The sequence below is a fragment of the Pseudophryne corroboree genome (genome assembly GCF_028390025.1).
Source record: "Pseudophryne corroboree isolate aPseCor3 chromosome 3 unlocalized genomic scaffold, aPseCor3.hap2 SUPER_3_unloc_11, whole genome shotgun sequence".
In the NCBI taxonomy this organism is placed as follows: domain Eukaryota; kingdom Metazoa; phylum Chordata; class Amphibia; order Anura; family Myobatrachidae; genus Pseudophryne; species Pseudophryne corroboree.
In genome coordinates this window covers 143,620-162,901 of record NW_026967499.1, presented here as the reverse complement: position 1 = coordinate 162,901, position 19,282 = coordinate 143,620, and the positions used below count along the sequence as shown (strand labels likewise).

The 19,282-nt window shown below is 46.4% G+C and overlaps 1 protein-coding gene across 1 annotated transcript in view; it reads right to left on the bottom strand.

The window, feature by feature from the left end:
* Positions 1-4,655: 4,655 nt before the first annotated feature.
* The window catches only part of LOC134983262 (uncharacterized), a 35,258-nt gene continuing 20,631 nt past the window's right edge, over positions 4,656-19,282 (bottom strand). Inside the window, exons 5-7 of the mRNA XM_063948986.1 lie at positions 6,542-6,751; positions 4,832-4,982; positions 4,656-4,732 (exon numbers count right to left, since the gene is read on the bottom strand). Coding sequence (XP_063805056.1) covers positions 4,656-4,732; positions 4,832-4,982; positions 6,542-6,751 — 438 coding nt within the window. The remainder of the gene's footprint in view (positions 4,733-4,831; positions 4,983-6,541; positions 6,752-19,282) is intronic.

Below are 19,282 nucleotides of genomic sequence, written 5' to 3'. Positions count from 1 at the left end.
GAGAAAGCACTGCCCCAATACCCATCTCAGAGGCATCCACCTCCACCACAAAAGGACGCTCTGGATCTGGGTGTCGCAGCACCTTGGCCGAAACAAATGCCCTTTTGAGACGGGCAAAAGCCGCTTTAGCCTCACAAGACCAGTGAGCAACATCCGCCCCTTTCTTAGTGAGTGCCACCAAGGGCGCCACTATAGACGAAAATCCAGCGATAAATCGTCTATAAAAATTCGCAAAGCCCAGGAAACGCTGAAGCGCCTTCAAACTAGTGGGCTGCACCCAATCCAGGACTGCCTGTACCTTGGAACCCTCCATTTGGAAACCTTCTGGGGAGATAATATATCCTAGAAATGCGATTTGCTGAACTTCAAATTCGCACTTCTCCAGCTTCGCCCCAAGCCGGTGGTCTCTGAGTTTCTGGAGGACTAAGCGTACATGCTTCCGATGTTCCTCCAGGGAATGGGAGAAGATTAGGATGTCATCTAAGTATACAACTAAGAATCTATCCAAATATTCCCTGAGCACATCATTCATGAAATCCTGGAAGACTGCCAAGGCATTACAGAGCCCAAAAGGCATCACCAAATATTCATAATGATCTGAGTGGGTATTAAAGGCAGTCTTCCATTCATCCCCCTCTCTTATTCGGATTAGATTGTACGCACCGCGTAGGTCAATCTTAGAAAAAATGGTGGCAGTACGAAGCTGGTCAAACAAGACCGAAATGAGAGGCAGTGGGTATGAGTTTTTAATCGTGATACGGTTCAATTCCCTGAAGTCGATGCAGGGTCGCAACGAACCGTCCTTTTTACCCACGAAAAAGAACCCCGACCCAACTGGAGACTGTGAAGGTCTGATAAATCCCTTAGCCAAGTTCTCCTGAATGTACTCTGCCATAGCCTGAGTCTCAGGACGTGACAGGGAGTACAACCTGCTCTTGGGAAGCTTAGCATTTGGCAACAAATCAATGGCACAGTCATAGGGGCGATGGGGAGGTAGTACCTCTGCAATTTTTTTGGAGAACACGTCCGCAAAATCTGCATAATACCCTGGCAATCCTGGCAAACTTAGCTGCGAGAGCCTGACTGGAAGGCTCAAGCAACTCCTGAAACAATCAGTACCCCAACTAAGAATCTCCCCAGAGACCCAGTCAAATTGAGGATTGTGGGCCCTTAACCAGGGTAACCCCAACACCAATGGGGCAAAAGTACAGACAGTCACATAAAAGGACAATTTTTCAGAGTGTGTGGCTCCAATAAACAAAGAAATCTGGCTAGTGCAAGAGGTAATTTTACCTTGGGATAATGGTTCCCCGTTTAACCCACAAATCTCAATTTCCGATGCCAATGGTACTAAGGGAACAGAGTGTTTCAGGGCGAATTGGCGGTCCATAAAAACCCCGTCGGCCCCACTGTCCACAAAGGCCTCAGTCTTGACAGTTTGACCGAGGATCTTCAAGGTCACCGGAATGATAAAAGTCTTCTTGGGAAATTCTGACTTCTGGCCTGACAGGATATTTCCCATCACCCTCAGGCCCTGAAGTTTTCCGGCTTTTCTGGGCATGATACTACCACATGACCTTTATTCCCACAGTACAAACACAACCCCTGCTGTCTCCTCCGCGTCTTCTCACGCGAGGAGAGGCGGGTAGCCCCAATCTGCATAGGCTCCTCAGAAAATTCCTCAGAGTCTGAGGTTCCCTTGGGAAGGAAGGAAATCTCAGTCTCCCTTTCAAGCCTACGCTCTCTCAGCCGTCTATCCACCCGGATGGATAACTGCATGAGCTGATCCAAGCTATCAGGCAAGGGATATTGTACCAGTTGGTCCTTTATCTGGTTAGAAAGACCTCTTCGGTACTGGTGTCTCAGGGCTGGGTCATTCCACTGGGTATCATGGGCCAACCTCCGAAACTCCGTACAGTAAACCTCAACTGGCCTTCGCCCTTGCTTAAGGATCGAAATCTGAGCCTCGGCTGAGGCCGTCTTGTCAGGGTCATCATACAACAAGCCCAGTGCCGTAAAAAAAGCATCAACACTTTTAAGCGACGGACAGTCAGGCTGCAACCCATATGCCCAGACCTGTGGGTCTCCTTGTAGCAAGGAAATCACTATGCCCACCCGCTGAATCTCCGACCCAGAAGACTGAGGCCTAAGCCGGAAGTATAGCTTGCAGCTCTCCTTGAAAGAAAAGAACTGCGAGCGATCTCCAGAAAAACGATCCGGGAGATTTACTTTCGGCTCCTTAACCCCTGCAGGTGCTGCTGCTGCGGGAGCTCCGCCAGCAGCCTGGGAGGTGTGCATTTTAATGGACAAATCATTAAATTGTCGAGTCAGGACCTGCACCTGATCGACCACCTGTTGCAACGTATTTTGAGGGGTATGCTCCATATTCCCACAAAATTTCAACAGGAGTATTAGGCTGCTGAATATGTTATGCACACCAGTGCCTGCAGGAAAGTACTGGTGTCAGAACTGTTATGCACTCCAGTGTCTGCAGGAATGTACTGGTGTTTGAACTGTTATGCAAAACAAATGGACTTACAGACAAACTGGGGAATATGACATAACGTACACAGGAGGTAATAGGGTAACAAAATACACACAAAGTGAACAGAGAAGCCCAGAGGCTAAGGAACTGGGTATCTCCCTTGTATTAGAACTGCACAGATGGAAAAAGCAAGATGTTGTGTTTTAATACGTAGAGAACCCGAAATGCTGTTGCTAAGGGCAACAGCAAAACCCTAAAGGGTTACCAACGGGTGTGGCAGTAAACTCCTTGGTCAGAGATGGAATGATAGACACAAGGAGAGTCTCCACAATCCTATTTCTCACTTGCAGTGCACAGGTTTTAGCTTACTGCCACTAAACTGACCCCTGACACCTAGCACAGTGAGACAGGATTAGACAGGCAAGTCTTAGAATACAGCCGCAAACTTGCTAAGTTCACAGAGTGGTAACAGAACACCAGCAAGCTACACGACTGACTCCAGTCTTACTGCTAGGTCTGGATTGGCAGAGTGTAATACCAAATCCCCAGGCCTATTTGCAGTAAGCAACAAACAAATACAAAGCTACACAGTACTGGCTAACTTTCATGAACTGACTAACCAACAAAGATTCAGCAGCATCTGCTTACCCTGAGAAGAGGCCTTATAAAGTAGGTGCTGTCCACGCCCCACTCAGACCTCACAGACTGTGAGCACAAAAACCAGCACCGGATCCCCTGCCGTGCACAGAGCCTATAACCACTGCACAGCAAAAGACCCGAACCGGAGTATCAGCTGCGCTCAGGTTACTCCACTAGCACTTGTCTCCCGGTTGCCATGACGACGTGGCAGCACAGGGCAGGAGACCCTAACAGTTTTTGGCTTATTCATAGGATTGGGTGGAAAATTGAAGTGGACGGCATAAGTTCGTGTTGTGCGTACCAAGGTGAGTAGAGCCATGTTTCAATGTATATATTCAAGAAACTTTGGACCGCCAGCCTTTGTGGAACCACACAGCCCAGCAATGGGTCATGCTGGGCTGTGTGGTTCCACAAATGTTAGCGTGCCAAAGTGCTGACCACTGACACCACTATTGCACTTTGGACTGCCAGCCTTTGTGGAACCACACAGCCCAGCAATGGCTCATGCTGGGCTGTGTGGTTCCACAAATGTTAGTGTGTCAAAGTGCTGACCACTGACACCACTATTCCACTTTGGACCGCATGCCTTTGTGGAACCACACAGCCCAGCAATGGGTCATGCTGGGCTGTGTGGTTCCACAAATGTTCTTGGGAAAGAAATTAACATGACTTTAGTGTCTTTACTTAATATAGTTTTCTTTTCCCCACAGATATCTATCTACACAAGAAAAGAATGTAAAGAAGAACAAACTACTTTTTTGTTTTATTAACTTTCAATTTTTATTTCAAAAATAAAATACAATTTTTCTTCAATTAATTTTTAAAAATAGAAGTTTTCTGTGGTTTTTATTAAAATTATTTGATATGCAGTTGAATTGTACACAAGTAGGTCGCCCATGGAACATCAGGAGAAATGGCGTGTCTCTTCACATCCACGCCACTTGGGAAGGATACACCGCAAGACTCGTGGAAGAGAACAGTATGAGGTTCCAGCTATTGGTAATAGTGTCACCCTGGTACTGAAAAGAAGAGGTACAATCAACACGACACAAGCGGGGTACAGTGGGCCCAAATGTAACCCTCCGGCACTTGCGTAACTACACATCCAAACATTCCCTGACAAGCATTGGTGTATCAGGGAAAGTTTGGATGTGCAGTTTTGCAAATGCCGGAGGGCTGCACTTTGGGCATGCCGGGGTGACTTGGACAAAAGGGAGTTTTGGGCAATACATCTCACCTGAGGGGGGTTGTCTGCTACATGGCGGAGGGTCAGGTCCACATCACAAGTAGGTCGCCCATGGTAGAGTTGGATAAAAGGGTCCAATATTTGCGGAAACCCAACAGGAGAAAACGGGGTAACGAGTCGTCAACTGGACTAAACTTTAAAAACAGGCCTGGGAAGGTACATCAACAGGACGTAAAACTGTGAAATACATGAAAAATATTTTTTTTTTTGAATATTACAATGTCTGTTTACACGATAATACAAATGTTATAAGTATACTCACAGGCAACAGAAAAAAGTTTTGGATCACTGTCCGCCGGGAATCATCTCCTTCGTCCATACCCACTGGTAGAGCAGAAGAACAGTTCCCGCATCGGAAAGCACTGCAACAAAGAGTCACCGGCAAACGGTTTGCGACACATATGTTGTGTAAAATACAACATGCATTTACCATGCCGCAAACCTTCGCCGGGTGACCTCACCGCTAACCGCAAAGTTCCCACCATTGAATATAATGGAGAGGCTTTGTGATGCGCTGTCTGACAGCTCAGAAGTGCAGCAAATCAGCAGGACATTGTGCTCGCTGATTGGCTTAAGAGACCTTTCAGTGACAGCAGTCACGAAGGGGTCTCTCTGCATTCGGGGAAAGGGGTCCCATGTGTAAACATGGGTCCGCTTTCAGTCTGCTGGTCCGGGTTTGTCGTGTTATTCTTTTGCCAAGTACATGGATTTATCTCTGGACACTGGATCAGGTGAGTGTAATTTTTTTCACAGGTACCCTTGATCGACGGAGACTGTGGCAGTCGGCGGGTCAACATAGGTAAGTATGTGTGTGTTGGCAGTTGTGTAATAAAGTTTTACTATCAAGGTGTGTGTCTCCTGTTTTTATTTGGGTATTTTTTTTTCAGTAGAACTACAGGTACCAGCGGGCCCGTTTTTCTCCCACATGCTGGTACTTGTGGTTCTCCAAGTACCAGCTTGATTGAAGGGGTCCCCACTCCCCCAGGGTACCCCGGCCAGGGGTGACTAGTTGGATATTTAATGCCACGGCCGCAGGGCACTGTATAAAAGTGACCCCCGGCTGTGGCATTATCTGCCCAGCTAGTGGAGCCCGATGCTGGTGTAAAAAATACGGGGGATCCCTACTCTTTTTGGCCCCGTATTTTGTGCACCAGCACCAGGCGCAGAGCCCGTTGCAGGTTTTAAAAATACGGGGGATCCCCTGTCCAATTTTTCCCCGGATTTTTAGAACCAGGACCAGCTCGAAGAGCCCGGGGCTGGTTATGCTTTGGAGGGGGGACCCCACGCCATTTTTTTTTTCATTTTACCATTCCATCTAAAAATATATAAATAAATATTATTTTAAAAAATATATAAATAATACTTGTGCCTCCAAAACAGACAAACCAAGTACCTAATCCCTTCTAATATAAATAGATATGCTATTACCAAAAAAAAAAAAAACACCAAAAAAAACATGTTTGAATTTTTTTTTATTAGTTTCACCCACAAAAGTGTGGCGGATTGAAAATGACGAATTTACTGTCTAAAAGCACTGTTGTCGAATTTCCAAACTTGAATTGAATGTACTTTTGTCAAATTGCAGCATTTGTACTATTGCAGAAAAGTCGAATTTGACAAAAGTCGAATTTCAAAAAGTCGAATTTTGAATGTCCGTTTTTTTGACGGAAAGTACTGTATTGCATTGTCGATTTTTTTTTGGGGGGGGGGCGAAAAAGTCCCAAAATTCGACAATTTCGGGAATTCAACCGCAATTGCATATACCCCATAAAGTACCGTGGTGCAAAAATCATTCAGTTCTTGTGAAAGTTCTGTGCACTCAACATCTAATGCGGAGATGAATGAGATATCCAATGATCACTATCGGTGATAGAGACTGGCGTCCCGTATCTCTACAGTGGCTACAAGTCTGTGTAGTTTTGAGCGCTACCGTTGCGGCCATTCATCTCAGACGGTGAGACTCGGGCATTGTTCAGGATGAACACAGGGGCTCCGGGCTGACTCCGCTCTGGCTGCCGTGCCTGCGTCCTTGGTTGGTCTTGTTCCAGACTTCCCTGGGAGCTTGTGTCCTACACCTGGCTCGTCATTGCCTGGGGAGGGAATGTCCTGGCTCAGGCTCTGCAGAACCTTTTGCCGGACACCCCCCCCCCCCCTCACTTGCAGAGACTCACCTTTTGTTCTCCTTTGGATGCCACCCATCTGTCCTTTCCGCTTGCGATGTTCCTTGCTGTCCTGGTTCCATTTTTATGCACCTGGCACCAGGGCTTCTTGGGCGTATCAGTGTCCTTAATATCTGTTCTTCTGGGTGACTTTGTGTCTGTATCCCCAACGTGTTTCAGCTTGCTGGCCTTCCTCTGGGGGTCTGTGTGAGTCACTGATCTCTGGCATAAGTGGGGTTAAGTAGCCATCTTGTGGGTGGGAGAATTTACTGTTGGTAGTTCATACTTAGATTGTGATTGGTTTTTCTAAGTGTCAATCAATGGTTCAAACTGTTTGCTACTAGATGTCACATGTTAAACATAAATCCCTGGTGTTCTTGCAGTCTGGGTTGAACATTGCATGTGACTATGTAACAGAAGACTATATTATGTTCCTCCAATAAATGTGAATTGAATAAAATAGTCTCATATTGTGCCTGTATTCTGTATAAATGTATTATTCCTATCAGAAAGGTGTTACCTAGTTGTTATAAATATATTTACTTGCATACTAGTGGGCTTAGAGAGAGTGTTTGATCCCAGGATGTAAATATATTGGCCCTCATTCCGAGTTGTTCGCTCGGTATTTTTCATCGCATCGCAGTGAAATTCTGCTTAGTGCGCATGCGCAATTTTCGCACTGCGACTGCGCCAAGTATCTTTGCTATGAAGAAAGTATTTTTACTCACGGCTTTTTCTTCGCTCCGGCGATCGTAGTGTGATTGACAGGAAATGGGTGTTACTGGGCGGAAACACGGCGTTTTAGGGGCGTGTGGCTGAAAACGCTACCGTTTCCGGAAAAAACGCAGGAGTGGCCGGAGAAACGGGGGAGTGGTTGGGCGAACGCTGGGTGTGTTTGTGACGTCAAACCAGGAACGACAGGCACTGAACTGATCGCACAGGCAGAGTAAGGTTGAAGTTACTCAGAAACTGCAAAGTAGTTTGTAATCGCAATATTGCGAATACATCGGTCGCAATTTTAAGAAGCTAAGATACACTCCCAGTAGGCGTAGGCTTAGCGTGTGTAACTCTGCTAAATTCGCCTTGCGACCGATCAACTCGGAATGAGGGCCATTATCTTCATATACAAATTATGGATCGTACTTCATTGTCCTGGTTGAGGCCTTTGGGTGTTCGGGTCACCATGTGGATTATCATAAGCAGTTCCTCCCTGTTGATGGTGTATATGTAGTCACCCTCTCCAGAGGCAAACGCAGGATTTGCAAGGGGGGGTTTCCAGAACTGGGTGGAGCCACTCACGGGGTTGGGGACTGAGGTGACCCAGTATATGCTGGGTCCGTAAAACTAGTGTGTCTGTGTGTGTGTGTGTATATATATATATATATATATATATATACATACATATATCTACACATATATATATATATATATATATATACATACACACACACATACATATACATGGGTGGTCTTCAGTATGCCGGTGGTCGGGCTCCCGGCGACCAGCATACCGGCGCCGGGAGCCCGACCGCCGGCATACCGACACTTATTCTCCCTCGTGGGGGTCCACGACCCCCTTGGAGGGAGAATAGAATAGTGTAGCGCGTAGCGCGCCACCGTGCCTGTAGCGTGGCGAGCCCGCAAGGGGCTCATTTGCGCTCGCCACACTGTCGGTAAGCCGGCGGCCGGCCTCCCGGCGCAGGTATGCTGGTCGCCGGGAGATCGTAGTGAACCCATATACACATATACATAGCATATTAAACATGCATACATATATATATATATATATATATATATACACACACATACAGTACACATATATACACATGTATATATATATGTATATATGTATATCATGTGTGTTTATATGTATGTATGTATGTATGTATGTGTATATATGTATGCACATGGATATATATGTACTATAATTAAAATAAAGTAAACTTTTATTAAGCACTTACAAGTGACACCAGGAAGAAGACAGCAGGCTGCAGAGGACGCTAGACAGTCATTAATAATACTCATGCAGCTATAAAAAAAAAATACCGGCTTCTTCTTAATGTCTGGTGCGTTCAGGAACACTACTTTTGGTTTTGGAGGTATGATATCTGCTAGTGTGTCAACTTGAAGTATCGGCAAGTGTTTATCTTTTTAATCTGATTTTCTTGTTTTGTGTATTGTGTTATGAAAAGGATCTCTTCTTTGTCTGTTTTCTGTTCTGGTCTTTTTGTATTGTAGGGGGGGAGGTCTATCATTTCCCTTAACCATGGTATATGCTGTCTGTACCTTTTCTGTATCGTACTGTTTCTCTCTAAATTTTAAACTTAGTTCTTGTCCTTGTGTCTCATAATCGCTGACTCGGGAGCAGTTCCTTCTGAGTCTTTTGAATTGGCCTACTGGGAACTGTTCAACCAGTTTGGGTGGTGGCAGCTGGAGGTTAGTATGAAGCTACGGACGTCCACTGGTTTGTTGAACGTGTTAGTATGTATTTTGTTAACTGTGATGAATATGTAAATATGTCATTAGTACCACAGCGTTGGTTTCTTGACCTCATTGTCCCAGACTTCTGATCATTGTGATCTATGCACTTATGTTCCTTCTAAAATCTGCACTTTATCTGCTAAAAAGGCTCTTGTTCTCGTGATAGAGTCAATGAGTCCAGACCTGAATTGGTGATTTTCTTCTATTTTTTTTATATATGTTTTTTGTAAAAAAAATAAAAAAAATTCTTGTTTAATTAATGGTTGTTAATGCAAAAGTCATTTTGTGTAACATGTTTGTAAAAATCAGAGGGTCAGCGAGATGCTATGGAGCCAATGTATCATTTACTATTTGCTGCTAATTCCCCCAAAACAACCGGACCTCCCAAATGTAAGTAGAAGGGACTGCAGCAGGTATCTCCCATACCTTCATACATGGACGTTTCCAGGCAAAGGTCAGGCAAGTTTATTTATTTTTTTCAAATACAACAACCCTAATTCACCTACAAGTGAAAACAACATTTGAACAGACATCATTTATTTAAAACCAACAAATAATAACACAGAAAGAGACCCTGCCCCAGTAATATCATACCACCATTCAAATGCGCTGTCAAAATCAGACATAGCCAAAATCACACCAGAAATCTTTTGCTTTTAAACTGCTTTATTTCATATCTTTAATACACGTATTTTATCTATATTTTAAACTTAAAAAATACTCTACTCTGCACAACAGCCTATGGGGTTCATTCAGACCCAGCCGCAATAGCGGCCCGCAGCAGTTTGCTGGTGGTGACAAAATGCACATGCGCAGCGGCAGCGTGGACACACATTTCGGCGGCATCCCTGAGGGAGAACGCGGGCGGGCCGGGACCATTTTCCAGGGGCTGTGTGATGTAACATCTGCCTTTTTCTGATTAACCCCCTATAAGCTTCATATCTCATCTTTTCCAAGTTACTACAAATGATGAGATCGGTAGCAGCACTACTTTCAGGATTATTACACAGAACACACATAAAGGCTGACACAGCAAATAACAGTAACACATACAAGGGATTAATTAGAAATAAGGAAGCATAATCATCATTAAGTCTAATTAGCAACTGGTTCTGTGCGGGACCCATACAATTTTTTACTGTCTCCAGCAGCCCCTGGTACTGCACTACTGCCACCGCCCTGACTCTCCCCACTGCCACCCACCTGTCTCCCGACATCCAAGCACTAGTTGGGGATTTATGGTACTATGAACAGTCCTTCATCTGCAGATGGAAGTAACCAGAGCAGTAAGGAGGCAGAAGCTACTTCTGGTACATGGACCCTGGTCATGTAGGGCTGGGAGAGTCAGTAAGATTCTGTAATAGGGGCCTACAGTAAGTCAGTAAGGAGGCAGAAGCTGCTTCTGGTACATGGACCCTGGTCATGTAGGGCTGGGAGAGTCAGTAAGATTCTGTAATAGGGGCCTACAGTAAGTCAGTAAGGAGGCAGAAGCTGCTTCTGGTACATGGACCCTGGTCATGTAGGGCTGGGAGAGTCAGTAAGATTATGTAATAGGATGCCTACAGTAAGTCAGTAAGGAGGCAGAAGCTGCTTCTGGTACATGGATCCTGGTCATGTAGGGCTGGGAGAGTTGGTAAGATTCTGTAATAGGGGACTACAGTAAGTCAGTAAGATTATGTAATAGGGGCCTACAGTAGTCAGTAAGGAGGCAAAAGCTGCTTCTGGTACATGGACCCTGGTCATGTAGGGCAGGGAGAGTCAGTAAGAGTGTGTAATAGGGGCCTACAGTAAGTCAGTAAGGAGGCATAAGCTAATTCTGGTACATGGACCCTGGTCATGTAGGGCTGGGAGAGTCAGTAAGATTCTGTAATAGGGGCCTACAGTAAGTCAGTAAGGAGGCAGAAGCTGCTTCTGGTACATGGACCCTGGTCATGTAGGGCTGGGAGAGTCAGTAAGATTCTGTAATAGGGGCCTACAGTAAGTCAGTAAGGAGGCAGAAGCTGCTTCTGGTACATAGACCCTGGTCATGTAGGGCTGGGAGAGTCAGTAAGATTCTGTAATAGGGGTCTACAGTAAGTCAATAAGGAGGCAGAAGCTGCTTCTGGTACATGGACCCTGGTCATGTAGGGCTGGGGGAGTCAGTAAGAGTGTGTAATAGGGGCCTACAGTAAGTCAGTAAGGAGGCAGAAGCTGCTTCTGGTACATGGACCCTGGTCATGTAGGGCTGGGAGAGTCAGTAAGATTGTGTAATAGGGGCCTACAGTAAGTCAGTAAGGAGGCAGAAGCTGCTTCTGGTACATGGACCCTGGTCATGTAGGGCTGGGAGAGTCAGTAAGATTCTGTAATAGGGGCCTACAGTAAGTCAGTAAGGAGGCAGAAGCTGCTTCTGGTACATGGACCCTGGTCATGTAGGGCTGGGAGAGTCAGTAAGATTCTGTAATAGGGAACTACAGTAAGTCAGTAAGGAGGCAGAAGCTGCTTCTGGTACATGGACCCTGGTCATGTAGGGCTGGGAGTCAGTAAGATTGTGTAATAGGGGCCTACAGTAAGTCAGTAAGGAGGCAGAAGCTGCTTCTGGTACATGGACCCTGGTCATGTAGGGCTGGGAGAGTCAGTAATATTATGTAATAGGGGCCTACAGTAAGTCAGTAAGGAGGCAGAAGCTGCTTCTGGTACATGGACCCTGGTCATGTAGGGCTGGGAGAGTCAGTAAGATTGTGTAATAGGGGCCTACAGTAAGTCAGTAAGGAGGCAGAAGCTGCTTCTGGTACATGGACCCTGGTCATGTAGGGCTGGGAGAGTCAGTAAGATTGTGTAACAGGGGCCTACAGTAAGTCAGTAAGGAGGCAGAAGCTGCTTCTGGTACATGGACCCTGGTCATGTAGGGCTGGGAGAGTCAGTAAGATTATGTAATAGGGGCCTACAGTAAGTCAGTAAGGAGGCAGAAGCTGCTTCTGGTACATGGACCCTGGTCATGTAGGGCTGGGAGAGTCAGTAAGATTATGTAATAGGGGCCTACAGTAAGTCAGTAAGGAGGCAGAAGCTGCTTCTGGTACATGGACCCTGATCATGTAGGGCTGGGAGAGTCAGTAAGATTATGTAATAGGGGCCTACAGTAAGTCAGTAAGGAGGCAGAAGCTGCTTCTGGTACATGGACCCTGGTCATGTAGGGCTGGGAGAGTCAGTAAGATTGTGTAATAGGGGCCTACAGTAAGTCAGTAAGGAGGCAGAAGCTGCTTCTGGTACATGGACCCTGGTCATGTAGGGCTGGGAGAGTCAGTAAGATTCTGTAATAGGGAACTACAGTAAGTCAGTAAGGAGGCAGAAGCTGCTTCTGGTACATGGACCCTGGTCATGTAGGGCTGGGAGAGTCAGTAAGATTATGTAATAGGGGCCTACAGTAAGTCAGTAAGGAGGCAGAAGCTGCTTCTGGTACATGGACCCTGGTCATGTAGGGCTGGGAGAGTCAGTAAGATTATGTAATAGGGCCTACAGTAAGTCAGTAAGGAGGCAGAAGCTGCTTCTGGTACATGGACCCTGGTCATGTAGGGCTGGGAGAATCAGTAAGATTCTGTAATAGGGAACTACAGTAAGTCAGTAAGGAGGCAGAAGCTGCTTCTGGTACATGGACCCTGGTCATGTAGGGCTGGGAGAGTCAGTAAGATTATGTAATAGGGGCCTACAGTAAGTCAGTAAGGAGGCAGAAGCTGCTTCTGGTACATGGACCCTGGTCATGTAGGGCTGGGAGAGTCAGTAAGATTATGTAATAGGTGCCTACAGTAAGTCAGTAAGGAGGCAGAAGCTGCTTCTGGTACATGGACCCTGGTCATGTAGGGCTGGGAGAGTCAGTAAGATTATGTAATAGGGGACTACAGTAAGTCAGTAAGGAGGCAGAAGCTGCTTCTGGTACATGGACCCTGGTCATGTAGGGCTGGGAGAGTCAGTAAGATTCTGTAATAGGTGACTACAGTAAGTCAGTAAGGAGGCAGAAGCTGCTTCTGGTACATGGACCCTGGTCATGTAAGGCTGGGAGAGTCAGTAAGATTATGTAATAGGTGCCTACAGTAAGTCAGTAAGGAGGCAGAAGCTGCTTCTGGTACATGGACCCTGGTCATGTAGGGCTGGGAGAGTCAGTAAGATTATGTAATAGGGGACTACAGTAAGTCAGTAAGGAGGCAGAGCTGCTTCTGGTACATGGACCCTGGTCCTGTAGGGCTGGGAGAGTCAGTAAGATTATGTAATAGGGTGCCTACAGTAAGTCAGTAAGGATAGCAGATGCTGCTAATTAGCAATCCTTTTTCTAGCGTGCTGGGGGCTGCCCATCGCAGGGCGAGGCAGCCTAGTATGCTGACTGGCGCCTCCCCCCTTTATGAAGCAGAAATTGCGATCGCTCCACAATTTCTGCTTCATCTTAGAAACTAGTGAAGCATCCTGCCAGCTTAGCTGTGCCTGCAGGATCCCCACCACGTTCTTCTAGATTGCGATGGCTGCGTGTGATGTCATGCAGCCACAGTGAACATGACCGTTTGTCCGCCTCCTTTTCTCGCAACACCGCACTTGTAACGCTCCATCTTCTCACTGGAAATGGAGCTTTACCCCCCACCCCGTGACAGCCTCTACCTGATTAACAAGAAGCAATCACATTTCCTACAGCCCCCTGTAGAGAATGCAGGTGCATACGCAGGACGGGCGCTGCGCATGCGTCTGCAAGTTTTTCTCAATAATTCCGTTTGGATCACACACTGTAGTCCAACCTGAATTAGGCCCAGAGTCACCATCTTACAGGGAGCCGGTGAAGGGAGCAGAGAATGGGTGTTATGTTGCAGGAACGGGCTGGTTAGGTAACAGCCAGGCTGCTGTATTCTGTACAAGCTACAAGCGGTGCAATTCTTTTGCTGGGAGACCCAGGTAGAGGACATTGCAGTAGTCTATGTGTGATGATACAAGTGCATGTATGACTGTAGGTAGATTTTCTGAGGGAATAAAGTGCTGGAGTCTGACTATGTTCCTCAGATGAGGATCTGAGTGTGGCTGATACCTGATGTCTAAGTGTCACTCCACCATCCAGGACACCAAGATTCTGCACAGGATCAGCATTATGTAAACCTGAACCCCCAAGCGTAAGTCTGGTTGGTAACAAAGCTGAGCTGTAGCCCTGTCCTTTGTTGGTGAGCTTCTATCATAAAGACCTGTTTCACCAGGACTGAGTCACAGCCAACTGGCATCACCCACACCTGGAGCTCAGCTAGACATTTAGGATTGGTACTGGGTTCTCAGTACCCAGAACAAAAGACAGACCATCTGCATAGCAGTGGTAGATGAGGGCATGACAGCCGATTATTTCACCCAGTGGTTGCATGTATATTGCAAAAAGCACAGGACATAGGATAAGAACCTTGAAGAACAACGCATGGCAATAATAAGTATACTCCAGAAGATTAAAATGGCTTCTCACCTGTGTGATTTCTCTGGTGTGTAACAAGATATAATTTCTGTCTAAAACATTTCCCACACTCAGAACATGGAAATGGCTTCTCACCTGTGTGACTTCTGTGATGTATAACAAGATATGAGTTCTGTGTAAAACATTTCCCACACTCAGAGCAAGAATATGGCTTCTCACCTGTGTGACTTCTCTGATGTTTAACAAGATCTGATTTCAGGGCAAAACATTTCCCACACTCAGAACATGGAAATGGCCTCTCACCTGTGTGACTTAGCTGATGTCTAACAAGTTGTGATTTCCGGTCAAAACATTTCCCACACTCAGAGCAAGAAAATGGCTTCTCACCTGTGTGACTTCTCTGATGTATAACAAGATGTAATTTGTCTGCAAAACATTTCCCACACTCAGAACATAGAAATGGCTTCTCACCTGTGTGACTTCTGTGATGTATAACAAGATATGAGTTCTGTGTAAAACATTTCCCACACTCAGAGCAAGAATATGGCTTCTCACCTGTGTGACTTCTCTGATGTTTAACAAGATCTGATTTCAGGGCAAAACATTTCCCACACTCAGAACATGGAAATGGCCTCTCACCTGTGTGACTTAGCTGATGTCTAACAAGTTGTGATTTCTGGGCAAAACATTTCCCACACTCAGAGCAAGAAAATGGCTTCTCACCTGTGTGACTTCTCTGATGTCTAACAAGATGTAATTTGTCTGCAAAACATTTCCCACACTCAGGACATGGAAATGGCTTCTCACCTGTGTGACTTCGCTGATGATCAACAAGATGTGATTTCTGTGAAAAACATTTCTCACACTCAGAGCAAGAAAATGGCTTCTCACCTGTGTGACTTCTCTGATGTCTAACAAGCTCTGGTTTGTCTGCAAAACATTTCCCACACTCAGAACATGGAAATGGCTTCTCACCTGTGTGACTTCTCTGATGTCTAACAAGCTCTGGTTTGTCTGCAAAACATTTCCCACACTCAGAACATGGAAATGGCTTCTCACCTGTGTGACTTCTCTGATGTCTAACAAGCTCTGGTTTGCCTGCAAAACATTTCCCACACTCAGAACATGGAAATGGCTTCTCCCCTGTGTGAGTTCTCTGATGTCTAACAAGTTGTGATTTCCGGCCAAAACATTTCCCACACTCAGAACATGGAAATGGCTTCTCACCTGTGTGACTTTGCTGATGTGTAACAAGACATGATTTCCAAGTAAAACATTTTCCACAGTCAGAACATGGAAATGGCCTCTCACCTGTGTGACTTCTCTGATGTCTAACAAGAGCTGATTTGTATGTAAAACATTTTCCACACTCAGAACATGGAAATTGCCTCTCAGCTGCCTTAGCTGGCTGATGGGTAATAAGCTTTGTGTTCTGTGTAAAACATTTGGCATCTATAGAACAGGGAAACACTGTATCTACTGTCAGAGCTGTAACAAATGCTCCAATATCAGAGTGATCAGGAGAACATTTCCCAGGATCAGGGGGATCAGCTGATAGAGCTGGATGTATAATTGGGGTAATGGGATTATTTCCTGGAGAATCCTGTCTACTGTCATTATCTTTTATGTCACAATCCAGGGATAACATTAGATGTCCTTCTGAGATATTCCTGCTTGTGTGTCCATCTGCTGGAAATAAAATACATTATGGAAATACAAAAATGAGAACACACAATAACAAATGTAATATTATAATAAGACTTAGATATCCCTCTCTCTTGTACTTGTAACTAACCATGAAGTATAAATGGAGATGTAGTCACTCGCCAAGTCCTATGTCAGCACCAATGTAAAACAATGGATGGGGAATATATCGTATGAATTGGAGATTCTAGCTGAACAATAACATCAGTCATATGAGCTGATGGATCAGAGAAATGTCTCCTAACGTTACTCCTGGAAGCATTGGTAAGGTAGCATTCCTTTATGTGTGTGCGCATACACTGGTAAGCCTGTACAAGTGTTACTCGCCCTTATATAAGGTATATTGCTACAGCAGAGTACGTGTGGAACAAGGTACCTTACATGCAATACACCATATAATACCCTGTAATCATCATCATCTTCCAGGTTATAATCCACTTTTACACCCCCCATCATCAGTGTCTTACCTCTATTCTCTCAATAGTAATAAGAATGATGTGTGTACAGTAAGTATGATATAGAGAATTACATATCAGGATCTATACAGCTGCCGCCATACTTCTGCTTCTCATACGTGTGCTACTGGCAGCAGTGAACATCTGAGTGAGAGTGCAGGGAAGACAGCAGAGTCTGATGAGAAAGAGATTGGATCTGCCTTTGCAGGGATGTACCACACCTGTCACCCCTGTTAGTATATAAAATAATAAATAAGAGGGGCCTGAGTCCATCCAGACATGCTTTCTGGAGCTTTTATTACTACGTGGCTTCTTATCTACCCTACCTGATAGCTGTCGGCCACCACTGGAACCAAGAAACAATCTATTAAGTCCCCCACTTCTCCTGCCCTAAAGCCGCTCACTCCGGGCACCGTTCACTGCCGCAGCCTAGTGACGCAGCTGAAGCCACGGGCTGTATTCTGGAGCTAAGTGTGCCCAGTCTTTCCTGCACACTCCGGATAGCTGACTTGGAGGCACTTTTGCCTCAGGTGGGAGCACTGGCTCTTCCGCTACTGCTGGGGGCAGAACAGGCTGCGCACAGTCACCGGAGCCCGGCAGTGATATTGGGAAGTGAGGTGATGATCAAGCACTCTTGCTCCGTTGCCCTTTCTCCGAATTCCACTAGCCGATCTGCTAAGGTATCCGTGTCGCCCCACCTGGGACGTTGGACCTCCGACCCTGCTAGGTATGAAACATGGCTGCTGCTAATAGAGAGGCTGGGGCTTGTGGGTCTCACCGGTTCTGTACAAAGGTCCACTGGTAGGCCACCCTCTTCAATGCCAACGCCCTTAGTACTCTACCTCCGCCCAGCGGGACTCCTCCAAGCTCACGAGTGCCGCCCTCATGATGCTTCTGGACACATTGAAAGGGATATCCACACCCTTCTCCTGATACACGATCTCCAGATCGTCCTTTGACATTCCACTGAAGACCGCCATCTTGTGCGTTCTCCTGCACTGCAGTTACTCCTCTCCTAACTCGGCTTCTCCAATCAGGTGACCGAAAAGCCACCTAGGATTATCCCACCGCTATGCCAGCAATTTCTGTGACTGGATGGTTCTGTACGAAAGCCCTCACCCTGCCTTGCGTCCTGCTCCAGTCACAGAATGGATGTTTAGGTCACACGGGATCTGGCCAATTAGGGGATTCCCAATTACCATTAGTAACTGCCTATTACTGACTCCACCCACTGCGTAATGGGCAGGTACTACACTGCCACCACCAGACTCCTTGTCGCTATGGAGTCTGGAACCATGGTACTGCTCTGTATGTGTCTACACGCTATCTTACCACACCTGTGTGGTGTCGACGAATCACCACTAGTCGCTGGACTTGGCCTCTGCACAGTAGCTGGCGGGAGGCGAAGCTTGGAGACGCTGAGTGCACCCTGGACAGCCGGAAAACGGAACTATGTTTGGCATAGCACTGCAGATCACAAGATGAAGCGGTCATCTTGAGGCATATGTTTATTCACCCAGTCTTAAAAACACTGTTCCCTATTGCTAGTGGCAACAGCAATACAGCAAGATGTTTACAGCAGAGTGAAAATAGTATAATACCTCTGGAGGCTAACAGGCCTCCTCTTTTTATCTTACGCCAATACACAGACCACAGGGGGCAAGTCCACCGTGCTGTTCTCAACCAATCATTGTTTACCCATGTGATGTGCATGCCTTGGCCACATGCACAGCTATCATTGTCCTCTACGGACGGTGGGGAGTAGTCGCTCTCCTTTGACCGTCCCATCCTGGAGGGTTGGTATCCACCCTGGTGACGCTCAGTCTAGGCTGGGGGAAGTTTTCCCATCTAAACTACTTCCAGGAATCTGCCCGGGTACCCAGCTCACCATCTCCAGTCTAAAATTGGGCTCCAGAGATGGGCAGCCTAGATCCCAGGTCAGGCTTTCCTGCCCATCAAAGGTGATCCCCAAGGAGCTCCAGAAAACCACTCAGCTTGTTTTAAAGCTGAGCTGCTCCTCTCTCTCCTCATGATACTTCCATGTGGGAGGCTAGAGAGGAAGGCATTCCATTTTGGGGGGAAAGTACTGGGGGAATCCACCAGCCTACACCAGGCATGTCCAAATTGCGGCCCTCCAGCTGTTGTGAAACTACATATCCCAGCATGCCCTGACAGTTTTGCTGTCAGAGAATGCTAAAGCTGTGTCAGGGCATGCTGGGATGTGTAGTTTCTCAACAGCTGGAGGGCAGCAGTTTGGACATGCCTGGCCTACACAGTAATGGATTCCCCCCTCCTGGGACACACAAACAAGTGCATTCCACCTTAAATACAATTCAAATACACTATACACATTGGCCCTCATTCCGAGTTGTTCATTCGCTAGCTGTTTTTAGCAGCCGTGCAAACGCTAAGCCGCCACTCTCTGGGAGTTTATGTTAGCTTAGCAGAAGTGCGTTCGAAAGGAACGCAGCACGGCTACAATATTTTTTTGTGCAGTCTTAGCTTGCGATCACTTCAGACTGTTCAGTTCCTGTTTTGATGTCACAAACACGCCCTGCGTTCGGCCAGCTACACCTGCATTTTTCCTGGCACGCCTGCGTTTTTTTGAACACTCCCCGAAAACGGTCAGTTGACACCCAGTAATGCCCTCTTCCTGTCAATCACTCTGCGGCCAGCAGTGCGACTGAAAAGTGTCGCTATACCTTGTGT